We start from the raw sequence: 23,399 nt of genomic DNA on the forward strand, positions 1-23,399 counted from the left end.
AGTGTCTCTCCTACTCTGTCCTGCAGTACTTTCAGAGATTCAGGTTTAATGTTAAGGTCTTTAATCCATTTTGAGTTGATGTTGGTGCATGGTGATAGGCTGGGGTCCACTTTTAGTTTTCTGCATGTGGCTGCCCAGTTTTCCCAGCACCAGCGGTTGAAGAGGCTGTGTTTGTTCCATTATATGTCTTTGGCTCCTTTGTCGAATATCAGCTGGCTGTAGGCCTGTGGATTTATTTCTGGATCTTCTATTCTGTTCCATTGGTCTTCAGGTCTGTTTTTGTGCCAGTACCATGCTGTCTTTGTGATTATAGCTCTGTAGTAGAGTTTGAAGTTCGGCATGGATAGCCCTCCCATATTGTCTTTATCCCCTAGAATTGTTTTGGCTATTCTAGGTCTTTTGTTATTCCATATAAAATTTTGGACTGTTTTCTGTATTTCAGTGATGTACGTCATTGGGATTTTAATAGGAATTGCATTGAATTTGTATATTAGTTTTGGAAGTATTACCATCTTTACTATATTAAGTCGGCCTATCCAGGAGCATGGGAGGTCTTTCCATTTCCTAGTGTCTTCTGCAATTTCTTTCTTTAACTTTTTATAGTTCTCATTAAATAGTTCTTTTACATCTTTGGTTAGGTTAATTCCTAAATATTTTATTTTTTGGGAGGTTATCGTGAATGGGGTTGCTCCCTTTATTTCCCTCTCTTCCTGTACGTTATCAGTGTATAGGACGGCAGCTGATTTTTGTGGGTTTATTTTATATCCTGCTATTTTGCCGAAGTGACTTATGATTTCTAAAAGTTTGGGGATGGAGTTTTTGGGATCGTGGAGGTATAGTATCATGTCGTCTGCAAAAAGGGATAGTTTAACTTCTTCTTTCACTATGCGGATCCCTTTAATGTCTTTTTCTTGCCTTATTGCCCTGGCTAAGGGTTCTAGGACTATGTTGAAGAGGAGTGGAGACAGTGGGCATCCTTGCCTTGTTCCTGATTTTAGGAGGATTGGTTGTAGCTTTTCCCCATTAAGTATAATATTGGCTATTGGTCTGTCATAAATGGCTTTTATTGTTTTTAGAAATGTTCCTTCTATTCCTATTTTCTCCAGAGCTTTTAGCATGAATGAATGTTGAATTTTATCAAAGGCCTTTTCTGCATCTGTGGCGATAATCATGTGATTCTTGACCTTGGCTCTGTTGATGTGTTGGATTACATTTATTGACTTACGTATGTTAAACCATCCCTGTGTCTCTGGGATGAAGCCTACCTGATCATAGTGTATTATTTTTTTTATGTGTTTCTGGATTCTGTTAGCTAGAATCTTGTTAAGGATCTTTGCATCTGTGTTCATCAAGGAGATTGGCCTGTAATTCTCCTTTTTGGTTGGGTCTTTGCCTGGTTTGGGGATGAGTGTGATATTGGCTTCGTAGAATGAGTTTGGGATAGCTCCCTCCTTCTCTGTTTCTCTGAAGAGCTTGAGGAGTATGGGTATTAGTTCTTCTTTAAAGGTCTTATAGAATTCTGCTGTGAATCCATCTGGTCCTGGGCTTTTTTTTGTTGGAAGACTTTTGATAGCTTCCTGTATCTCATTATAGGATATTGGCTTATTTAATTGGTTAACTTCTTCTTTGCTCAGTTTGGGTAACTTGTATTTCTCTAAAAATGCATCCATTTCCGCCAGATTTTCTTCCTTTAGAGAGTATAGCTTTTGAAAGTAGTCTGTTAGAATTGTTTGGATATCTTGGGTACGTGTTGTGATGTTTCCCGTGGCATCCCTAATCCTATTAATATAGATTTCCTCTTTTCTTTTTTTAATTAATCTTGCCAACGGGCCATCAATTTTGTTTATTTTTGCAAAGAACCAGCTTTTTGTTTGGTTTATTTTGGTTATGGTTTTCTGATTTTCTAATTGGTTAATCTCTGCTCTTAATTTGGTTATCTGGCTTCGTCTAGTAGCTTTAGGTCCCATTTTTTCTTGTTTTTCTAGCTGTTTTAGTTGCAACATGAGATTATTTACTTGGTCTGTCTCCATTCTCTTGATGTGGGCACTGAGGGCAATAAATTTGCCCCTCAGGACTGCTTTTGCTGTGTCCCACAAGTTTCTTTGTGAGGTGTTTTCATTTTCATTGAGTTGTAGGAAATGCTTTATTTCTTCTCTGATCTCTTCTGTTACCCAGGCATTGTTAAGGAGTGTGCTGTTCAATTTCCATGTATTAGAGAAATTTCTTCGGTATGCTTTGTTATTGAGAGCTAGCTTGATTCCACTGTGGTCAGATAGGATACAGGGGATTATGTCGATCCCTTTGTATTTGCTTAAGTTCCTTGCATGAACTATGATATGGTCTATTTTGGAGAAAGTTCCATGAGCTGCTGAGAAGAATGTGTACTGTGTTGTTTTAGGGTGAAATACTCGGTAGATGTCAGTTAATTCCGCTTGAAGTATGGCCTCACTTAATTTGGTAGCTTCTTTGCCAATCCTCTGGTTGGTAGACCTGTCCTTTGGTGAGAGTGGCGTGTTAAAGTCTCCTAGTATTATCGTATTGGGATCTATTTTATTCTGTAAGTTTGAGAGCATTTGTTTGACATATCTGGGTGCACCAATATTTGGGGCATATAAGTTGATGATTGTTATATCCTCCTCTTGGATTGTTCCCTTTATTAATATGTAGTGTCCGTCCTTGTCTTTCTGTACTGATTTTAATGAAAAGTTTATTTTGTCAGATATCAGGATAGCTACACCTGCTTTCTTACTGGGGGCATTTGATTGGTAGATCCTTTTCCACCCCTTCACTCTGAGTTTGTATGTTTGGCTGAGAGGTGGGTCTCCTGAAGGCAACAGATGGATGGGTCTTGTTTTCTGATCCAGTCCTCAGTTCGTTTTCTTTTAATTGGCAAATTCAGCCCATTTATATTAAGAGAAAGTATAGAGAGATGCATTGTTGTCCCTGCCATTCCGTTTTCCTAAGTTTTTCTTCTTTCCTTTCCTCCTGTGCTTGCTCAGTTAGACTTTGAGTAATGCCTGTTTGGGGCAGGTCCCAGTTCCTGGTTGCTTTCTTCAGGTTGTGTCCCCCCTCTTAGAATTCTTTGTAATGCTGGCTTAATGTTTATGTATTCATTTAGTTTTTCTTTGCTATTAAAAGTTTTCCGTTCTCCATCGAATGTGAATGCTAGCTTTGCCGGGTATAGCAGTCTGGGTTGGCAGTTGTTGGCTCTCAGGGCTCGTATGGTGCTTTCCCAGGCTTTTCTTGCATTCATTGTTTGTGTGGAGAGATCTGCAGTGATTCTAATTTTTTTCCCGTATAGCTCCTTCTTCATTTTTGCTGCATGCAGGATTGTTTCCTTATTATTCAGATCCATCATTTTTACTATAATGTGTCTAGAAGTGTTTCTCCTGGGAAGTTCTATAACTTCCCAGTTATAGAACTGGGAAGTTCTATAAGCTTCTGTAATGTAGTTAAGATGGTCGTTTTTGAGGTGGGGAAAATTTTCATTGATTATCTTGTTAAATAGGTGTTGCATTCCCTTGCTCTGGAATTCCTCCCCTTCGTCCACTCCGATTATGCGAAGGTTAAATTTCTTGGCATTATCTGCTTGCTCTTGAATTTCCCTTTGGTTTAATTTGAGTGATTTTTCCATATCTGTCACTTTTTGGTCTAGTTGGTGTATTCTGTCTTCTGTATCTGACACTCTACCTTCCATTTCATTCACTCTGTTGACCGTGGCTTCTATTGTGGTTTGCATGGAGGAAATGGATCCCTTTATGGATTCAATGTTCGTTCTCAGAGTACTGATCTCACCTCTCAATGAGTTGAGATCAGTCTGCATTACCTCTAATTTGGCATTTATCTCACTTCTTACTGAGGTTTGTGCAGCTTCTATTTTTGCATCCAACTTTTGTTTGATATCCTGTATCTCTTTTGATAGTTCATCCTTGTGCTCTTTCAATTTCTGATCCATTTCTCGCTTTATTTCTTGAGTCATTGCCTCCAGCAACCCTTGGATGTAGCTTTTGTCTTCCATTCCTGCTTTGCTCCCACTGGGGCTCTCCCCTGCGTGGCTGCTGGCTTTTGAGGTGAGCTTGCTGTCCTGGGTGGTGGTAAACCTTGTGATTTTTCTCTGTGATGTTCGCATGGGGGTTCAGGACACTGCTCTTCAATTTTGTTTTGGTGTGTCTGTCTTTGCTTGGTTGCTGATTCTGTATTGGTAGAGAGAGTCTGTGCCTGATCTGGGTTCTGTTGGGAGCCTATTTCCAGCTGCTATTCTGACTTACTTAGGATTCTCAGCTCTCTACTGTAGATTGCTGGTAATTCCCGCCTTTGGAAGGGTTGAGCAGCCTAGACTGCTTGTGTTTGCTCCTGCGGGTGCTCTTGGGAAGATCAGATGCTCTGGATGCACTCTCCCAAATACTGGAGTCTGCTATGGGCTCCTGATGTGTTTTTGTTTGTTTTGGGCTGGTTGTGGGCTTGAACTCTAGGTTTGGGTGCTGTCCCTCAGCTCTTCAGCTCAAGGCTGGCACCCTACCATTTGAGCCACAGCACCACTTCTGACCCTTTTTGCTTTTGTGATGCTGAGGAATCAGATCCAGGGCCTCATACATCCAAGACTATCACTCTATTGCTGAGCCGCCTTATCAGCCTGAGCTCCTGCTTACTATCAGGTGCTGGCAGCCTGCGTTGCCCAATTCCCAGCCTAGGGTATATGGGTGGAGTTTTGGTGGGGTTTGGGCTTCTCTTGTCCTGAGCCTCCAGGTCTTTTGTTGTCACAGGCGTGCTTCCCGGGGAGTGTTGTTTCCTGGTTTTCTCCCCTCTGTTGAGGCGTATGCTCAGCTTTTTACTTCAGTTGGGAGGAGTTGGTTGTGTTGTTCAGGCGCTGGATCCCCGGGCCTGGTTCCAGCCCCAGCCTGGAGCGCGCTCGTTAGGCCTGTGCTAATGTGTATACCACCTAGGTTATGCAGCCTGGAGGACACAGTTCAAATTTCTTCTACTGTTGGTAGTCTTGATCCAGGGGCGCTGTTCCTGGCTTGGGCATTTAAGCTCCCTTCCAGGGGCGCTCTTGCTCTGGCCTGGCCAGCAGAGTGTGCTCCACCGGCTGGTGGAGCTCTCGAACAGTTCCCAGTTTTAGTGGGTCTTGTGGTCCGGGTGTTGGGGTAGGGAGTCTAGGTCAGGGTCTGGGGATTCCCTCCAGCTCTGGTCTCCCTTGAGGGATACACTGTCCCCTGTTGGGTACTCACCCTGGAGCTGGTTGTTTCTGTGTGGTGTAGGTCGTCAGTTGTTGTTGCAATCCGAGTTCAGTTGGGGTGGTTGCGGGCTGGGTTGGGCGGCCCCCCGCCGGGTCGTTGCGATCGCGATTGGGCGGGTGGTCTGCCGACAGGTCCCTTTGTCGCGCTGCTGGTGCCGGGCGGCTTTGGCGGGATGGAGCCTCTCCGCTCCGGTGGAGAGTGATGGGTGGGGTGGGATCCTCGTGGAGACTCCTGGCTGGTAAGTTTCTCTGTTCCTGGCGATCCGCTGTTCTGCAATCCGGTACCTGGTGATCTGCAAGCGGCCCCCTGTGTCTCTGTGGCTCCGGCAGCCCCCGCCGGGCCGGCTGGCCGGCGGCTTGGCGCACTGCCGCGCGGCCAGTAAAGGCTGGGGGAGGGGTCTTCGCTCTTCTCTGTTCTGAAATTCTTCTTTTCCTCTCTTTCTTTTTTATTTTCCACCTCTGGTTTTTCTCTGAGTGTTCGTCTTTTTGTTGTTGTCGGTCTCTTGGGGAGATTAAGCGGTGGAACTCGAACTCTCTTTTTGGTTGGAGAGAGCTGTGGCGTTTCCCTACTGCCCCGTCGCCATCTTGGTCCCCCCTCACCTACACTTAGTTTTAAAGACCTGTTTCAACACATAGCTACCCCATTTTTCTTAATGGCTACATAACATTCAATTTTATATAAGTACCTTAACCTGTTATCCATGCTTTGGTGGCATTCATTGGTTATTATAAATGATTCGTGGTTTTTTTTTTTTCTTAATGATGAACTGCTACAATGATCATACTTGAGGGAAAGGTATATTGTTACTGTGAAAATGTACCTGTAGAATGTATTTGTATAATTACTAGGTTAAATGATGTGTGTAGTTTATGACAGATGCTAAATTGATTCCTTTAGAAACTGTGAAGCTAGGTGCCAGTGGCTCACACCTATAATCCTAGCTACCGCACTCAATCCAGTACTTCATCTTTTTTTTCCCCACTGTTCCAGGGGCTTCTACTCAGGGCCTGGATACTGTCCCTAAGCTTTCTTTGCTCAAGCTAGTGCTGTACCATAGCGCCACTTCCAGCTTGTGGTAAGTGTCTCACTTTCCTGTCTGAGCTGCCAGGATCTCAGCCTCCTGAGTCGCTAGAATTACAGGCATGAGCCACCAGCAACCAGCAAATACTTTATCCTGTGATGAATACATAATTGGTAATTTTACCAAATATTTGTGTTGTCAGATTTATTAGTGTCTTTAAGGTATGTGGGTCCTGATCTAGCGCATAAATCTTTTTCTCACATAAAAATCTAGTGTTCTCTCATACTTTTAAATCTAGTATGCAGGAAGGGTTCTGGCTCCTTCCCATACCTATGACTAAATTAGTCACTACTAGTTAAGGAGACATCAGTTTCTGTACCATTGATTTGGCCTGCTCTCTTTGCCTTAAACTTTATTCACATATGTAGTTGGAGCTATGTCTACTTTGCTAGTGATTTTGCTATTTCTTTACTACCACACTATACCTAGCTTTATAATCTGCTTCAATATTCTTTCTTCTTTGCCCCAGATTTATTCTGCTCTCTCAAGTTTAATAGAAGAAACTATTATCATTGTCCTACCCCAAAAAAATGTTATTTGGGACTTTGAGATTGACAGCATTTTGATCTTTGTTAACTAATGTTTTTAGCCTGGTGTTTTTAGCCAGTGGCTCATGTCTATAATCCTGGCTACCCAGGAGGCTGAGATCTGAGGATCGTGGTTCAAAGCCAGCCCAGGCAGAAAAGTCTCCATGAGACTTATCTCCATTTAACCACCCAAAAACCGGAAGTGGTGCTGTGGCTCAGTTGGTAGATAATGCACACGATTCATAAATTACTTTTATGTTGGTGTGAGTGGTGCTGGACCTTGTAGTAGTTAGGATCAGGCTTAAGCTACCATGTCTGTCTCCCTGCCATTTGTTTGTGGGGTTTTTGTTGTTTATTTTGTGCCAGTCCTGGAGCTTAATCTCAGGGCCTATGCATTGTTCCTGAGGTTTTGATTATGACTAGTGCTCCATGGCTTAAGCCAGGTTCCACTTGCAGCTTTTTGGTGGTTAATTGGAAACAAAAATTTCTTTCCTGCCCAGGCTGGATTCAAGCCATAATCCTCAAGTTTCAGCCTCCTGAGTAGTTAGGATTACAGGTGTGAGCCACCAGTGCCCAACAGGATCTCTACTGATTTTAAAAAATGTTTTTCCAGATACTTAGAAATAATTTATGGAACAAGTAAGTTTTAACTGTTTCATAGTTAAAGGTATAGGCAAAATAAATAATAGTAGCAATGGAACTTGGAATAGTCTACCTCAAGTTCAGAGCTAACACAGATAGGGAAGGAAACAGGCCGATCTCCTGAGCCCGGAAGCCCCCATTATTCAGTATTGGGAGAGCCAGGGACATAGAAGATAGCAGTCGAGATGTTTGAAGCTGGGAAATAGTGGGCCAAAGGTCATCTTTCTATAGGTTTTGGTGGTCCAGAAAGTATAAGCAGAAAGTCTTGGTCCAGTTTGGTCTAGTTTGAAAAGATGATGATTCCTAATGATTTCTGTGATTTTACTAAGTTCTGTGAAACCTACTTCTCAATGAGAAACCAGAGAAGATTAGACACAGTGCATAGTACTGATTTTATTTTCTGAAAATCATGGCATTAGGCAAGGAGAAAGCTTGAGGGCAGATGACATTGTATTTCATCTATTTCTTCAAATGAAAAGCATTTCTTTTTTCTATATTGAAAAACTCTAAAACAACATCTTTGTTAGTTTAATTAAGTGGTCAGTTACTGGGCCAGTTCACTATATATACATTTCCATAAGAGACCCTTGTCCTAATGAACTTCCAATACTGCAGATATTTCCTGTTTAATGAGGAACTCAAACTCCTTCAAAATGGCAGTCATCTCTAACAGTATAGAAGTCTTTATGAAGAAGTTCACAATGGGCAGAGTTTAGGACACGAGTTTGATGGTGACAGAGGCAGTTAAAAAAGACTAGGCTACTTCACAGAACTTGAAGAGGTAATAATAAACTTGTCAGAAGGAAGAAATAGTACTTAATTCCTGTTGGCTTGGTTGTGTTTTCCTTTGTTTGGTGTGCTTGAAGTACTTGAATGATAGAAATGCCAAACCACAGATTCCAAGAAGCAGAAGAGAAAAGAGTACATACAGAGCTGTTTGCGCTTTTGTAGTACTGAGCCTTAACCCCAGGAAGTGCACCTCCTCTTTCACAGGGCTGATGGATGGATCCGCATCTAGGAGAGGACACAAGAGAAAAGTTCATGCTCCTGTGCTGACTTAGTTATCACATTACTGTAGTCCTAAAAAAGCCCCAGGCTGGATCCCTTTCAGGCTGGAGACTATAAGGTACCTGACTCCTGCATGGACAGAGCAAGTATACTGCTATGGCAAAGGTACTCCTCACCCTCATTGTGAATAGTCTCTGAAGACCTGAATCCGTTTTACACTTTAGATGTCTCTATAGGCAATGCAGACGTAGTGCACATTTAAATTTACATAGTGATTTCTACTTTTTCCGTCACAACAGGCACTTTCATATCACTTTTCATCTGATCCACATAGTTGACCTGAGCACTTGATGAGTGCCTGAGATGCCACAAGAAATTAGGGGTAAGATTGGAAGAATCTAGTTCTGTTCCTTCCTACATTGCGGTCTAGTTTCTCTGTCTAACTAGTTGTGAGTATCCCAAGGATATTTAGAGCTCTCAAAATAAATCTTGGCTAAATGAATGAAGGGCAGAGAGGAAGGTAGCAAACTAGAGGAGAATAGGCTAAAAAAGGCCTCTTATCCTTTGGTTTTGGTCCCTCCCAGAGATACCTCTTACCTTCTGGCCAATGGAGGCAAGGATGAGGTCCTGCTGCAGGATCAGGGAAACCATTGCATCGGACTACAGAAGCATAAAACTTGGCTGACGCTTTGGGGATCCTTGGCAGAGAAAGGTCAGTAAAGTTCACAAAATGCAGACCAAACCTCTCTGCAAAGCCTGTGGCCCATTCAAAGTTGTCCATCACACTCCAAACAGTGTATCCTCGAAGATCCACCTTATCCTGCACAGCTACATAAGCAAAGGCCTCATTAGCTCTCCTTATCTCAGCAAAAACCTCTCTGCCAGGCTGCACACAGCTCTGTCCCAACTTGCAGAAAGAGTTTAGGCTGTATCCTATAAAGAGCTAGCATTTTTCCAGAAAGGTTCAGCCCTGAATGGAGTATAAGTGGACTGAGCCATCTACCCTGTAACACAGGAGATTGGTGGGGTCAAGGCATTGGCATGAAAGCAGTAGCTCTTACAAACTAACTCTAGTAGGATTTCCTGTTTCCTTAGCTAATGTGGCTTATACTCAGTCCCCTTACACTTTCCCATCTGCTCTATCTCATCCAAATTGTTAAGAGGTTTAGAACCTAAGATCTCAAAATTTTGTCTGAGGAACAAAAGGACATATAGCCAGGCACCCAGCTAATTCATCCTGTCCTGTGCAGACAACAGGGAGGATTAAGGCAGGCAGAGAACTCAGGCTAGGAATTATGGTCTGGCCCATATACCCGGGTTTGTTTGCTCAATGTATATCTAGGACCCCAGCCCCAAGGAAAGGCTTATAACTCTATAGGAGTAAAAAGCTTGTCTTTCTGTTGTGGTGGCTCAGGTTGCAGTGCTGTCCTCCTACATACATATGCAGTGTTTCCAACAGAAAACATAAGGGAGCAAGGGCCACCATCTTACCTTTGAGAGCCTCGTTGATATAACTGCGGAGATAGTAGATTCTGGCAGTGTCATTGAGGTCTAATTCTCCCCGTTGAGATACTCCATTCTCTGTGACATAAATTGGAGGATTGTTGTATTCCTCCTTCAACCAATTCAGGATCCTCCTGAAGCCAAAAGGTGTCATCTTCAGCCAGAAAGAGCCACTGTCTGGCCAAGAGTGGTCTGTAATGGAGGCAACTCCTCTACAAGTTCAAAAACCAAAGTTTAGGTCTTGTAAATCCTAGGATGCTGTTTACTGTTTAGGTTTTAATCTAAACTTAAGGGTCATACTAAAATCAGAAGAATCAGTTTGCCTCTGAATCTTCACTCCTACTCAATTCCACTCTCAATGCTGATGTAACTTTGGACTAGCCAAGCAGTGTCTCCTCCATTCTTTGAGTTCCCCACCTGTTGAGAGGAGTGGTGTCACTTGCTGAGCCTCACCTTCCATGGGTTTCTGTACACAGGTGCCCTATCACAGTAATGTGAATACTCTGTACATCCTCAGTTCTCATCTTCCAATAGGATGCAAGTACCGTGATCAGAGATTGGGCCTTCAACTAGTCTATACCACAGGTGATGTCACAGCACCCATACTTGGGCCTTCTTTATTTTTTGGTGTTGCTACTGGAGCTTGAAATTGGCATTTCACTCTTGCCTGGCTCTTTCCCGCAGGTGCTCTTACTGCTTGATCCATTCTCCACTTGGGGCTTTTTGCTGGTTAATGGGATAAAGGTTTTATAGATGTATCTGCCCAGTCTAGCTTTATACCATATCGATCTCAGCTTTTTGAGTTGATAGTATTACAAGCTTAAGCCATCAGGGCATGGTTTGGCGCCCTCATTTAGGTGGTGACAGGCACAGTGGATGCGTGCTGGTACTTGTCTTAAGTGTTTTTTTGTTTTTGGTGGGTTGTACTCAGGTCCTGGATGTCTATCTCTGAGCTCTTTTTTTGCTCAAGGCTAAATGCTCCACTTCCAGTTTTGTTTTTGTTCTTGTTTTTGGTTGGTCCTGGGGCTTGAACTCTAGACCTCTTCAGCTCAAGGCTAGCACTCTTCCATTTGAGCCACAGCACCACTTCTGGCCTTTTCTGTTTACATGGTGCTGAGGAATCGAACCCAGAGCCTCATGCATGGTAGGGAAACACTCTACCACTGAGCCACCTTCCCAGCCCCACTTCCAGTTTTTGAGTGGTATATTGGAGATAAGAGTCTCATGGGGGGACTTTTCTGCCTGGGCAGACTTCAAACCGTTATCCTCAGATTTTAGCCTCCTGAGTAGGATTATGGAGGTGAGCCACTGGTTCCTTGTGCTTTAAATGTCTTAAAGGCTTCAACCTCTCTCCAGCAATAGACAAGGGGAGGGAGATGGTTTCTGCCAGAGAAGCAACTACTGAGGGAGGACACAAAGCTGAGATATATCCAAAATCCTACATCTCTAAATACAGACCAGCCATTTAAATAATTATACGACATCCTTGGGAAAAATTGTTTGCTTTTGTTAGAACCTGGTTTCTCTTAATGGAACTGAATGTGGGCCATTTCATAAGCTAGTAGAGGTTGAGGAGACTGTTGAAGCACCAAGAGAGCCAGAGTATGCAGAGGGGCCTGACTCCAAGCTTGGTTTCAGGACACAGCAGTGTCTAAGGAACAAAATTATGTTTGTTGTAACAAATTACAAATTTATGAAGATATAGAGAAGGGCTGGAAGTGTGGCCTAACAATAGAGCACTTACCTTCCAATTTGCAAGACTGGGTTCAAACCCCTGTATTGCTCCTCCCTCATGGATAAAAAGGTAAGTTCCTCATATATAACTAAGAGTTACCACATATTATATATGAGGAATCTACATATAATAGATACAACAAATACACTATTTGTATAATGTAATGGTTTGGCTTTTACCTTGAAGAACAACTTAATGTTACTTTGACAAGAATTGGAGAATTGAAACAAATTTGTCTGGGGAAAAGGAAAACTGCTTTCTTGAAAAATGTTTCAAAACAAAGCACATCTGTCTCAAGGGAAGGTCCTTGGAAACCTTAGTGTCTTGTTATGGTCAACTTCTACAGGTTTTGAGGTCTCAGCTGACAAAGCAATCCCTGGAATATGTGGCTCCGGATACCCTTTATCTGAGGTTGTGTAGGCCTCTGAGTTTAAGCTGGAATAAGGGCTCCTTCCTGTCCTTTCTAGAGATTGCTCTAGATGCCCATTTGCAGACTCACCTGTCTGCGTCATAGGAAGAGATGATAGGGTGATAGTTGAGATTGTAGGCCAAGACTGTGGTGTAGTGGTTAAATCCAAAAAAGTCATAGGTGCCATTGATCCTTTTCTTCTCACTGTCTGTAAACTCAGGGAGCCTAGGTTGAAGTAACGATTAAGGGTAAAGAGTTTTAGGAAGAATTGTGCTTTGATAGAATACTAGCGGGCAGGATCAGGGAGCACTCTGAACTCCAGGCACTAGGGGAGCTGCCAGGAAGGAAAGATCAACCTTTCAAATGGTATGGGAAACACCTCAGACTCGTGTGCACCCAACTTCCTTTCCCTATGTCCCTTAAGAAGCCACTTTACCTGATGGCAAAATGAAACCACATTTCCCTTTTATAAATCTTCCCCCTAAGACTGACACATTCACATTCACACACACAGAGAGACAGTATCTTCAAACAGCCTACACATTAAACCATTTTTTGTTGTTCCCTGTCCTGGGCCTTGAACTTGGTCTGGGTGCTGGCCCTGAGGTTTTGTGCCCAAGGCTAGCTCTACCACTTGAGGCACAGCTCCAATTTTTTGGTGGTTAATTGGAGATTAAGAGAATCACACTTGCCAGCACTGGTGGCTCACCCCTGTAATCCTGGCTACTCAGTAGGCTGAGATCTGAGGATCATGGTTCAAAGCCAGCTCAGGCAGGAAAGTCCATGAGATTTTTTTTTTTTTTTTTTTGGGGTCCGGTCATGGGGCCTGAACTCTGGGCCTGGGCGCTGTCCCTCAGCTCTTCTGCTCAAGGCTAGCACTCTACCACTTGAGCCATAGCGCCACTTCTGGCTTTTTTCTTTTTGCTTATGTAGTGCTGAGGAATCGAACCCAGGGCCTCATGCATGCAAGGCAAGCGCTCTACCACTGAGTCACCTTCCCAGCCCCCATGAAACTCTTATCTCCAATTAACCATTAGAGAACTGGAAGTTACTCAGTGGCTCAAGTGGGAGTGTGCTTGCCTTGAGCTGAGGGACCACCCAAACCCAGAGTTCAAACCCACGACCAACCAAAATAGAGTTTCACACTTTGTTGTTCCAGCTGGCCTTGGGGTGCAGTCCTCAGATCTCAGCCTCCTCAGTCACTAGGATTACAGCTGTGTATCATTGACATCCAGCACTGTCAACATTTTAAAATTAAGACTATGTCTGAGCCAGGTGCTGGTAGCTTATCCCTATAATCCTACCAACTCAGGAGTCTTAAGACCCGAGGATCATGGTTCAAAGCCAGCCTGAGCAGGAAAGTCAGACTTTTTTTTGCCGGTTCTGGGGCTTGAACTCAGGACTTGGGCTCTATCCCTGAGCCTCTCTATACTCAAGGCGAATGCTCTACACTTGAGTCACAGCATCACTTCTGGCTTTTTCTGAGTAGTTGATTGGAAATTAGAGTCTCATGAACTTTCCTGCCCGAGCTGGCTTTGAACCATGATCCTCAGATCTCAACCTCCTAAGTAGCTAGGATTACAGGAGTGAGCCACCAATGCCTGGCTATACAACTTATCTCCAAATAACCACCAGAAAACTGGAAGTGAAGCTGTGGTTCGAAGTGGTAGAGTGCTAGCCTTGAGCACAAAAGCTCAGAGACAGTGCCCAGACCCTGAGTTCAAGCCCCACAACCAACGGGGGGAAAAATGAGGTATACCTTGAGACTTCTTTTTCTTCTTCTTTTTTTGGGGTCCGGTCGTGAGCCTGAACTCTGGGCCTGGGCGCTGTCCCTCAGCTCTTCAGTCAAGGCTAGCGCTCTACCACTTGAGCCACAGCGCCACTTACAGCTTTTTTCTTTTTGCTTATGTGATGCTGAGGAATCGAACCCAGGGCCTCATGTATGCAAGGCAAGTGCTCTACCACTGAGCCACTTTCCCAGCCCCTGCCTTGAGACTTCGTATGTTCCTAGAAGCACTAAAGGCCACTGCCCACATTTTCTGGACAACAGGACTTTTTTTTTTTTTTTTTTTTTTGTCAGTCATGGGGCTTGAACTCAGCTTGGGCGCTATCCCTCAGCTCTTCAACTCAAGGCGAGTGCTCTACCGCTTGAGCCACAGCTCCACTTCTGGTTTTCTAGTGGTTTATTGGAGATGAGAGTCTCACAGAGTTTCCTGCCTGGGCTGGCTTTGAACCATGATCCTCAGATCTCAGCCTTCTGAGTAGCTAGAATTACAGGCATGAGCCATCGGTGCCTGGCTAATTTTATTTTTTATAGTACTGGAATCAAGGCCTTTAGCTTGCTAGTTAGGTGATCTACTACTTGAACTATACCTCTGGCCCTTTTTGCTTTAGTCATTTTTTAGATAGGGTATCATTTTGCCTCATGAGCTAGCTTTGGACTATGATCCTCCTACATATACCTCCTAAGTAATTAGGATTACCACTATGCCTGGCTTTGTTTGTTGAGCTACAGCCTTACTAACTTTTTGCCAGGGCTGGAATTAAACTATATTGCTCTCAATTTCTGCCTCCTGAACAGATAGCATTACAGGTAAGAGCCAGCCACTCCTGGCCTGTGAAGAGACTTTTCTATAAAACTTGACAAACATGAACCAGCCACAACATGTACAAGCTCCTTTCAACCAAATCCTAACTGCACCTGTCCACGGGGAGCCCCTGGGGCTTCTTGTTTAGATGCAGCCCAGTGTTGCCCTACATGTTTTGATACCTTCCTTTTGACCAAAAGATCATTTCTTTTTTTTGTCAGTTGTGGGGCTTGAACTCTGGGCCTGGGTGCTGTCCCTGCACCCTTCAGCTCAAGGCAAGTGCTCTACCGCTTGAGCCACAGCACCACTTCTGGTTTTCTGGTGGTATATTGGAGATAAGAGTCTCACAGAGTTTCCTGCCTGGGCTGGGTTTGAAGCTCAATCCTCAGATCTCAGCCTCCTGAGTAGCTAGGATTACAGGCATGAGTCACCGGCGCCCGGCTTCAAAAGGTCATTTCTACCAGCAAAAGCATCAAAATCTTCCTTTCCTGAGGTTGCATTGTCAAGTGCCAGCTCAGAGTCCTTCTGTGTTCATGAAATATCCTGTATCTATCCAGTTTATCCTGATCTTGTCTTCTGAATTTCCTATTAAGAAACTAAGAAAGTCTTTTGAGCTGGTCTGTCAGCAACTAAAATAAAAACTTTGGTTATTTTTTTCCTTCTCTAAACACAAACACCTGCTCAGTTACATGGTATTTGAAGGACAAAGTAACCACCTGCTTACTGGAGACCTGAGTTGGCATAGCAGACATTTATATTTGTATTTATCAGTCAGGACTGTAGGTTGAAACTGGTGTCAACAGGGCTGGGAAGGTGGCTCAGTGGTAGAGCGCTTGCCTTGCATGCCTGAGGCCCTGGATTCGATTCCTCAGCACCACATAAGGAAAAAAGAAAAAAGCTGGAAGTGGTGCTGTGGCCCAAGTGGTAGAGTGCTAGCCTTGAGCTGAAGAGCTGAGGGACAGCGCCCAGGCCCAGAGTTCAGGCCTCACGACCGGACCCCAAAAAAAAAAAAAAGAAAAGAAACTCGTGTCAAACCCTTAAAGCTGGGCTTTTATAGGGGAGTTTGGGTAAAAGACTCATAGGCTATGTTAAAAATAATACTTGGTCATCTTCCCTGCTTATAGTCATATGCAATAGAGCTTGTATGTTGCCACAGGCCAGTGACTGTCACTTTGTACCCTTCTACACACCACACCTCAAATGCCAACTGGATGGTTCCTAAACCCAGTGTGAGCCAGGTGCTGGTGGCTCACACATGTAATCCTAGTCACTCCAGAGGCTGAGATCTGAAGATCATGGTTTGAAGCCAGCCTGGACAGACAAATCTGTGAGAGTTAACCTCCAATTGACCTGCAAAATCCTACACTGGAGGTATGGCTAAGTACCAGCTATTAGCAAAAAACACCATCTTGAGAGTTCATGTGGCATGTGAACAAACACAAATTGAATTCTGGAGGCAAACAGCTTGGTTTCAAACCCCACTATATCACTCAATAACTAGATTTAGTTTTGTTTTTTTGTTGTTGTTGTTTTTTGGTCCAGTCATGGGGTCTAAACTCTGGCCTGGGCACTGTCCCTCAGCTCTTCAGCTCAAGACTAGCACTCTACCCACTTGAGCCACAGCGCCACTTCCGGCTTTTTTCTTTTTTGCTTATGTGGTGCTGAGGAATCAAACCCAGGGCCTCATGCATGCAAGGCAAGCGCTCTACCACTGAGCCACCTTCCCAGCCCCTTAGATTTTTACTCATCTTTTAAATAATACAAGTACCAATGGATTTTCAGTAATGCAATGGAATAAGTAAATTTCTATTCTGTTGATGGTACATTCTTGTATACAAGGTATAAATATGCACAATTTACAAAACTACAAAAAATGGCTTAAGTACATTTTAAAGTAATGATAACGGTAGTAACAAAAACATTTAATTCCTCAAAAAAAATACTAATGGAAGTTGGAGAAATGTTAGTTTTCTTTTTCTTTCAGTGCAAGTACTGGGGCTTGAACTTAGGGTTCTTTAGCTTTTTTGCTCAAGGCTGCTGAACTTGAGTCACAGCTCTACTTCTAGCTTTTTGGTGGTTAAGAGAAGTCTCATGAACATTCCTGTCAAGGCTTCAAACTGTGATTACAGGCTTGAGTTACTACTGCCCAGCTAATTGCTGCTTTTTTGTTTTGTCAGCCATGGGTCTTGAACTTGGGGCCTAGGTGCTGTCCCTGAGCTTTTCAGTCAAAGCTAAGGTTAATTGGAGGTAAGAATTTCATAGACTTTCCTGCCCAGGCTAACTTTGAATTGTGATCCTAAGATCTCAGCCTCCTGAGTAAGATTACAGGTGTGAGCCCAGTATCCAGCTGACAAAACACATATGCCTGGAGTCCCCCATTGCTATACACATTTAATGTAATGAGATAGGATAGAATATACTGAGAGGGAGTAATGGACAGTGGGTTCTCAGATTTCCTGGCTACTTTGTTATCATGGCAATAACTTCCCTTTGCATCACACAAAATCTTCCCAGCAAGCAAAGACTTTCTGCTTGAGACATACCTCTCAGCCTCTATGTTCTTACCACCTGAGCACAGGACCTTACCGAGACCTGTTGAGGCCTGCAGCCAGACTCCTTTCACTGATCCGTTTCTTCATCACCTCGTGGTAATCTCCATTCTTGAAAATAGGATGTGCAAACCAGCCTGCAATGAACTGCAAAAAGAAGGTTGGGGTGGACAGTCATTACTGTTGGGCACACCAAGAGACAGCAACCAACATCCCTGCTCCAAAGTCACTGCTTTAGAACCTCTGTTCCCTTTCTCCAACTCCTCAAAGGTAGCTGGGCTCTCCCCTGTGGCTATGCAAATACCCACAGGTCTTCCCAGCTGTATCTGCTTGGGTGCAGCAGGGCCCCTAGGGCAAGGCTGTATTCCCAGTGATTATGACTGGAGTGGAGAAACTGAATTGACCACTGACTTGACTCTCCACAAATGCTACCTTCTGCCCTTAGGAAGATCTGACAGAAGACAGACACTAAAGCCTCCAGCTGATTCCTTCTCTCACCACAGAGCAGCTGTTCTGATATTTCTCTCATCAAAGTGCCTAAAAAGAAAACATCCTGGGAGCTTTCCTGCAGCCCAGATTAATTGGTATATAGGCTTAAAGCCGTAGGATTGGATTGCAGGGAGAATACTGAGGATTAAACCTAAGATTTTAAGCATACTACCACTGAGCCCCACAGCCACAAAACTTTAATGAAGACAATGTTATCATTTTTAGGAAGATCGTACATAGCATTCAAATTTATAAAACTTGACAGGCTTTGTTGATCTCTCCAGGCTGATAACTGGAATGTAGGTGAGACCTTCTACTCACAGGTAAGCCTTGGAGCCCAGAGCTAGTGGCTCATACCTGTTAGCCTAGCTACTAAGGAATCTAAGATCCAGAGGATTGGGTCCGGATGCAGGAAAGTCCCGGAGACTCTTATCTCCAATAAACCACCAGAAAACCGGAAGAGGTGCTGTGGCTCAAGTGGTAGAGTGCTAGCCTTGAGCTGAAGAGCTGAGGGAAGGGCTGAGGCCCAGAGTTCAATTCCCATGACTGACCAAAAAAATAAGCATCAAAAAGCCAGATAGAGGTGTGGCTCAAGTAGTAGAGTGTCAGCTGAAGCAAGCTGAGGCAAACAGTTCAAACTCCAGTGCCAGCAAACAAAGTAGCCAGGTGCTGGTGGCTCATGTCTGTAATCCTAGTTGTTTATACTTCCAAGCTAGCCTGGGCAGAAAAATCCCCGAGACTCCTCTTCTCTCCAATTAAGTAACAAAAGGCCAAAAGTGGAGGCTTGGCTCACGTGGTAGAGTGCCAACTTTGAAAAAGCCAAGTGAGATTAGGCAGACCTGAGTTCAAGGCCCAGTACTCACACATATATTAAATCAGACATTTTTGTAGATGCCTCTTGAAACAGGTATGGCTTTTATAGTCCTGGACTGAAGTATCAGTTTCCCAACAAATGGCTCAAACTAATGATAGTACAGGCAAACATTCCCTTTTGTATTGATTTGAGGGATTAACAATACAAGATGAAAGATTTACTTGGGCCACCTTTATGAAGACCTCTTAGGAAGAGTTTCACAAACCAAGATTCTTTGTGTTTCCCCAAGGAAGTCAAAGTATCAATCTGCAGACTACATAGAACCAAATGTGGGTACTAACCTGAAGGATGGAACCCTTTGCCTTTTTTGCTTTTCTACCTTGCCAAGACACGCTTGGCCACACCTTCAGACCTTCAGAAGTACCAGCAGGAGCCAGGGCAAGAGCTATATTCTCCTCCTTTCTCTCCTCTCAGTCCCCTCTGCCTGCTGCCTACTCTGTCTGTCCTCTGTCTTCCCTCCCCCTTTTTTGTTCAAGGCTGGCACTCTGCCAGTTGACTTCCAGCCTTTTGCTGTTTAAAAATTGGACATAAAAGTCTCACAGATTTGTCTGCTGGGGCTGGCTTTGAACTGTGATCCTCAGATCTCAGATAGAATTACAAGTGTGAACCACTAGTGCCTCAGTTCCTGTCTTTGTTTAGACTCATGAAATTAGCAAAGTGGGCACTAACTGTCACAGAATTTAAAATCTGAAATTTAAGGAAATCTTAGTCTAGAGCAAATAAAATCACATGGTGACACCTACAAGCAAGCATGCGTGCAGTCTAGCCAAAGCAGAGACGGAAGAGTTGGGATTAGTTAGCGTCAACCCAGTGTTCCATCCAGTGAGGACAACATGAACAAAGTATTTTTTAAGACTTAGATAATCTAATCCCTTTTAACTCATCACTTTTTGTCATAGCACTACGAGATGAATAGGGCATCACCTAATCACCTAAGGTAAAACATCTCTCGTTCACAGATGAAAACCTTAAGGTTCAACAAACAGGTTTTCCCAAGCTCACAAGAGCCTACATCCTAAATCTTTGATTTTTCAGTCTAATTCTATTATTAGGTCATGACAGGAGGGGAAAACAGAATAAATAGTTCAGAAGAAAAACAGACCTGAACATATCTCCTGGCTGCCTCCACGTCTTCCTGGTTGGAGGGGTCCCTGGGCTCAGCCCAGTCGCTGCTGATGGTAATGGAAATGATGCCACCTTGATGGGCACGGTACTTGTCATTGTACAGGTGCCAGGCCTCAGCGTGAGCCTTAATTAAGTTGTGGCCAACAATGTAGGGAGCAGTGCCAGGCCTGAAAGAGATTCCTGGAAGCAGACATATGGACGTCAACAGAGAATTAATGTCCCATCTTTGTGTGGGAGACAGACCTTTTAGTTTCTTTCTCAGAGTGGGCGGCACTGGGTGCTTGTGAGAAAGAAACTCATGTAGTTTTGGTAAGCAGCCTGCTGACACTTCTCCAAAAGAATGATTCCAGTGTCTGAAGAAAAATGCCCACAGAATAGTTTTCACCTCAGAGCTAGCATCTCAGAGCTTAGGAATCCCACTGTGGAAGTTAATGTGGAGAAACACTTGGTAGCAAATACTATGGGAGCAGCTGCCCAAAACAAAGTGCCAACCCAGCCCACGGGAGATGCACACATCACCACGGCTCTGTCCAGTGTGACACACAGTCATGAGGACTCACGAGGTAGACCAGAAGAAAAAAGCTGGACAGTCTAAGGGACAGAGACGATAAATGTCCACAGACCATTCATCAAAGCTTGGATGGCCAGGTGAGTTTTGGAATGAAATGTTTTTGTACTTTAGAAAAACATTCCATTGTATAGTCAGGCGCCGGTGGCTCAGGAGGCTGAGATCTGAGGATCGCTATTCAAAGCCAGCCTGGGCAGGAAAGTCCATGAGACCCTTATCTCCCAATTACCACCAGAAAACCAGAAGTGGCGCTGTGGCTCAATGGTACAGCACTGCCCTTGAGCTGAGGGACAGTTGTATAAAACGTATTGTGCAGCACCCCAGCAGGGCCCAGGTCAGCTCTCCATAGTATAAACCTGCAGCTTAATTCATGGGAGACAAGACCAGAAGGTTGGTCTCAGTCAGATTTTATCTCCAGTTCATACCTATAGGATTTAGGAATTGTGACAACAGACTGTGGGCCTGTACAGACTGAAAAACTGTCCTTTCCTGTGCCAACAGGCTCATAGCCTGATCTTCACTTTCCACCTGAGGCAGAGGTAGAGCAACGTAATAAGTCCTTGAGATGCTGAGATACGTGATGGAAAGGGAAGCCTCTGAGCTGTGAGCAGGGGACAGGGTTTCTGAGGCTCTTATGGGGCTATGTTGGTCACTCCACATGCCAACTGAATTTCATGCCGTTATCTTAATAAGAATGCTGTGTTTTGTTCCAAAAAGCTGGTAACTCAGGCCTGGGACCTTTACCTGGAGCTGATACCCCAGTGCCATAGCCATGGTGAGCAACGACATAGGGCTCGTTGATTGTGATCCAAAACTTCACCTTGTCCCCCAGCCTCTGGAAGATCACATCTGCATACTCTTTAAATCGATGCACAATAGTCTCATTTTCCCAGCCTCCGACATCCTGCAGTGCCTGGGGCAGGTCCCAGTGGTATAGGGTCACCTTTGACAAAGCCAGATTAGCAGTTCTGTCAGTGATGCTTTCCCAGGGAAGCACTGAGCGAGATGGGCCAGCACAAATTGCTGCTAAACCTGAGAGGAGAGTATGGCTCAAGAGGTTTTTTTGTTTTTTGAGAGTGTGTTAAGTTTCCTCTAAGAAAGGGAACTGGATGGCTGGGGTTGGGATTAGGAAGAAAACCTTTTATGCACCAGATGGATTTGAGTACCAGATGGATTTGGGAACGATTAAAAAAATTAAGCTCCCCAGCTTAAATGTGCTAGGGACCGTAAATGTGCTGCCTAGCCATGTTGCCTCCTATATGTGGACTTTACCAAGCCTGGTCAGGGGCCACCCTTACCTGGGGTGCAATGTTGGCAGCCAGCAGCGCATCAATGAATCTCACATAGTAGTTCAGGCCCGCTTCATTGATGTACTTTGTGGTTCCATCAGGGAGAATTCGAGACCAGGAGATGGAAAAGCGATAGTGGGACACGCCTAGGTTCTGCAGGGCTACCACATCCTCAGCAATCTTGTGGTAACTGTCACAGGCCACGTCGCCAGTGTCGTCATTCCCCACTCGCAGTGGTGTGTGAGAAAACGTGTCCCAAATGCTAAGTCCTTTGCCATCTGCTCGCCATGCACCTTCAACCTCAAGACAAGACAACGAATTAGATCATTGAGTGAAGAATGCACAAGTGCCTGTGTCTCAGTGGGCAAGTCCCAAGTCAGAACATTTCTCAGCATTGTCTTCTCTGGGACCCTTTTCCAGCCAGGCCTCCCTCTGGTCTTTTTTTTTTTTTTTTTTTTTTTGGTCATGAGGCTTGAACTCTGGGCTTGGGTGCTGTTCCTGAGCTCTTCAGCTCAAGGTTAGTGTTCTACCACTTGAGCCACAGCACCACTTCCGATTTTCTGGTGATTAATTGTAGAGAAGAGTCTCATGGACTTTTCTGTCCAGGCTGGATCTCAACTGTATCCTCAGATCTCAGCCTCCTGGGTAGCTAGGATGACAGGCGTGAGCCACCAGTGCCCAGCCTCCCTCTGGTTTCTGAACCCATGATACACCTGCAGTACCATTGCATCACAGTGGCTGAGCAGCTTCCCACACAAGACCTATGTGTGCTCTAGGAATTGTCTTTATTCTTGGTGTTCCATCAGTTAATACAGGAGAGTTTGGTGTGTGCCAGGTACTCACTATAGGTTTGAGTGAACAATTTCATGCATCCCTACCATCCCTAAACACATAGCCAAACATCACAAAATGCGACTTTGGCAATAATATAGCACTGTTTTTGTACCCCCCTCCTCACCTCGTACTATATCTTATGGGATAAACAGGAAAAATGTGTATCCTGGTCTTAGGCAGTCTGAGGAGCAAGTTACATTCAAATACGTGAACAAATATGGTGTGATAATGTATGCCTGGGACAGCAAAGATGGTGTTGGCATTCTAACCAAGGAGACACATCCAAACTTGGCTGTACAAAATGGTATATCAGATCTAGTGCCAGTAGGAGCAGCTGCCAGACAAGCTCTGTGTGTGTGTGTATGTGTGTAGGAGATGGGATGATTCAGCGATACAAGAGCATTGAACAAATAAGAGACTTTAGGATAATAGAAGCTAGACTCCTTACCACTGGAAAAGAGATAGAAATATGGAAAATGAGTTAACTAGAGTTTATTTTTTCTCTAATCTTAGGGAGTTGGGTTGGTATTGGAAGTATTGGTATAAATTCATGTTATGTATGTATGTGTACGTGTGTATGTTCATTCAAGCCTCAGTGCTTGAATTAACAAGCCTGAGGCTTGAATTAACTAGGCCTGAGTGCCGTCCCTTAGCTGCTCTGCTTAAGGCTGGTGCTCTACCACTTGAGCCATAGTTCCAACTTCTTTGCTTTTGGTTTTTGAAATAAGGCCTCACTATATAACTCATACTGGCCTTGAACTAGTAATCATCCTGCCCCAGCCTCCCAAGTGCTGGGATTATAGGAATGTATTACCTAGGAATGTACATACCTAGCATAACATAATTTTAAACATAAATATATATGGAGCTGGGTGCTGGTGGCTCACTCCTGTAATCCTAGCTACTCAGGAGGCTGAGATTTGAAGATTGTGGTTGGAAGC

At 44.1% G+C, this 23,399-nt stretch overlaps 1 protein-coding gene across 1 annotated transcript in view; it reads right to left on the reverse strand.

Annotated features, from left to right (window-relative positions):
* Positions 1 to 7,892: 7,892 nt before the first annotated feature.
* Positions 7,893 to 23,399, reverse strand: part of Lct (lactase) — a 58,962-nt gene continuing 43,455 nt past the window's right edge. Inside the window, exons 10-17 of the mRNA XM_042683524.1 lie at positions 21,634 to 21,924; positions 21,080 to 21,278; positions 19,745 to 19,947; positions 17,317 to 17,426; positions 12,233 to 12,367; positions 9,987 to 10,210; positions 9,093 to 9,323; positions 7,893 to 8,501 (exon numbers count right to left, since the gene is read on the reverse strand). Coding sequence (XP_042539458.1) covers positions 8,284 to 8,501; positions 9,093 to 9,323; positions 9,987 to 10,210; positions 12,233 to 12,367; positions 17,317 to 17,426; positions 19,745 to 19,947; positions 21,080 to 21,278; positions 21,634 to 21,924 — 1,611 coding nt within the window. The 3' untranslated portion in view covers positions 7,893 to 8,283. The remainder of the gene's footprint in view (positions 8,502 to 9,092; positions 9,324 to 9,986; positions 10,211 to 12,232; positions 12,368 to 17,316; positions 17,427 to 19,744; positions 19,948 to 21,079; positions 21,279 to 21,633; positions 21,925 to 23,399) is intronic.

This window comes from Dipodomys spectabilis, unplaced genomic scaffold (assembly GCF_019054845.1).
Source record: "Dipodomys spectabilis isolate Male_0828 unplaced genomic scaffold, ASM1905484v1 ptg000081l, whole genome shotgun sequence".
Lineage (NCBI taxonomy): Eukaryota > Metazoa > Chordata > Mammalia > Rodentia > Heteromyidae > Dipodomys > Dipodomys spectabilis.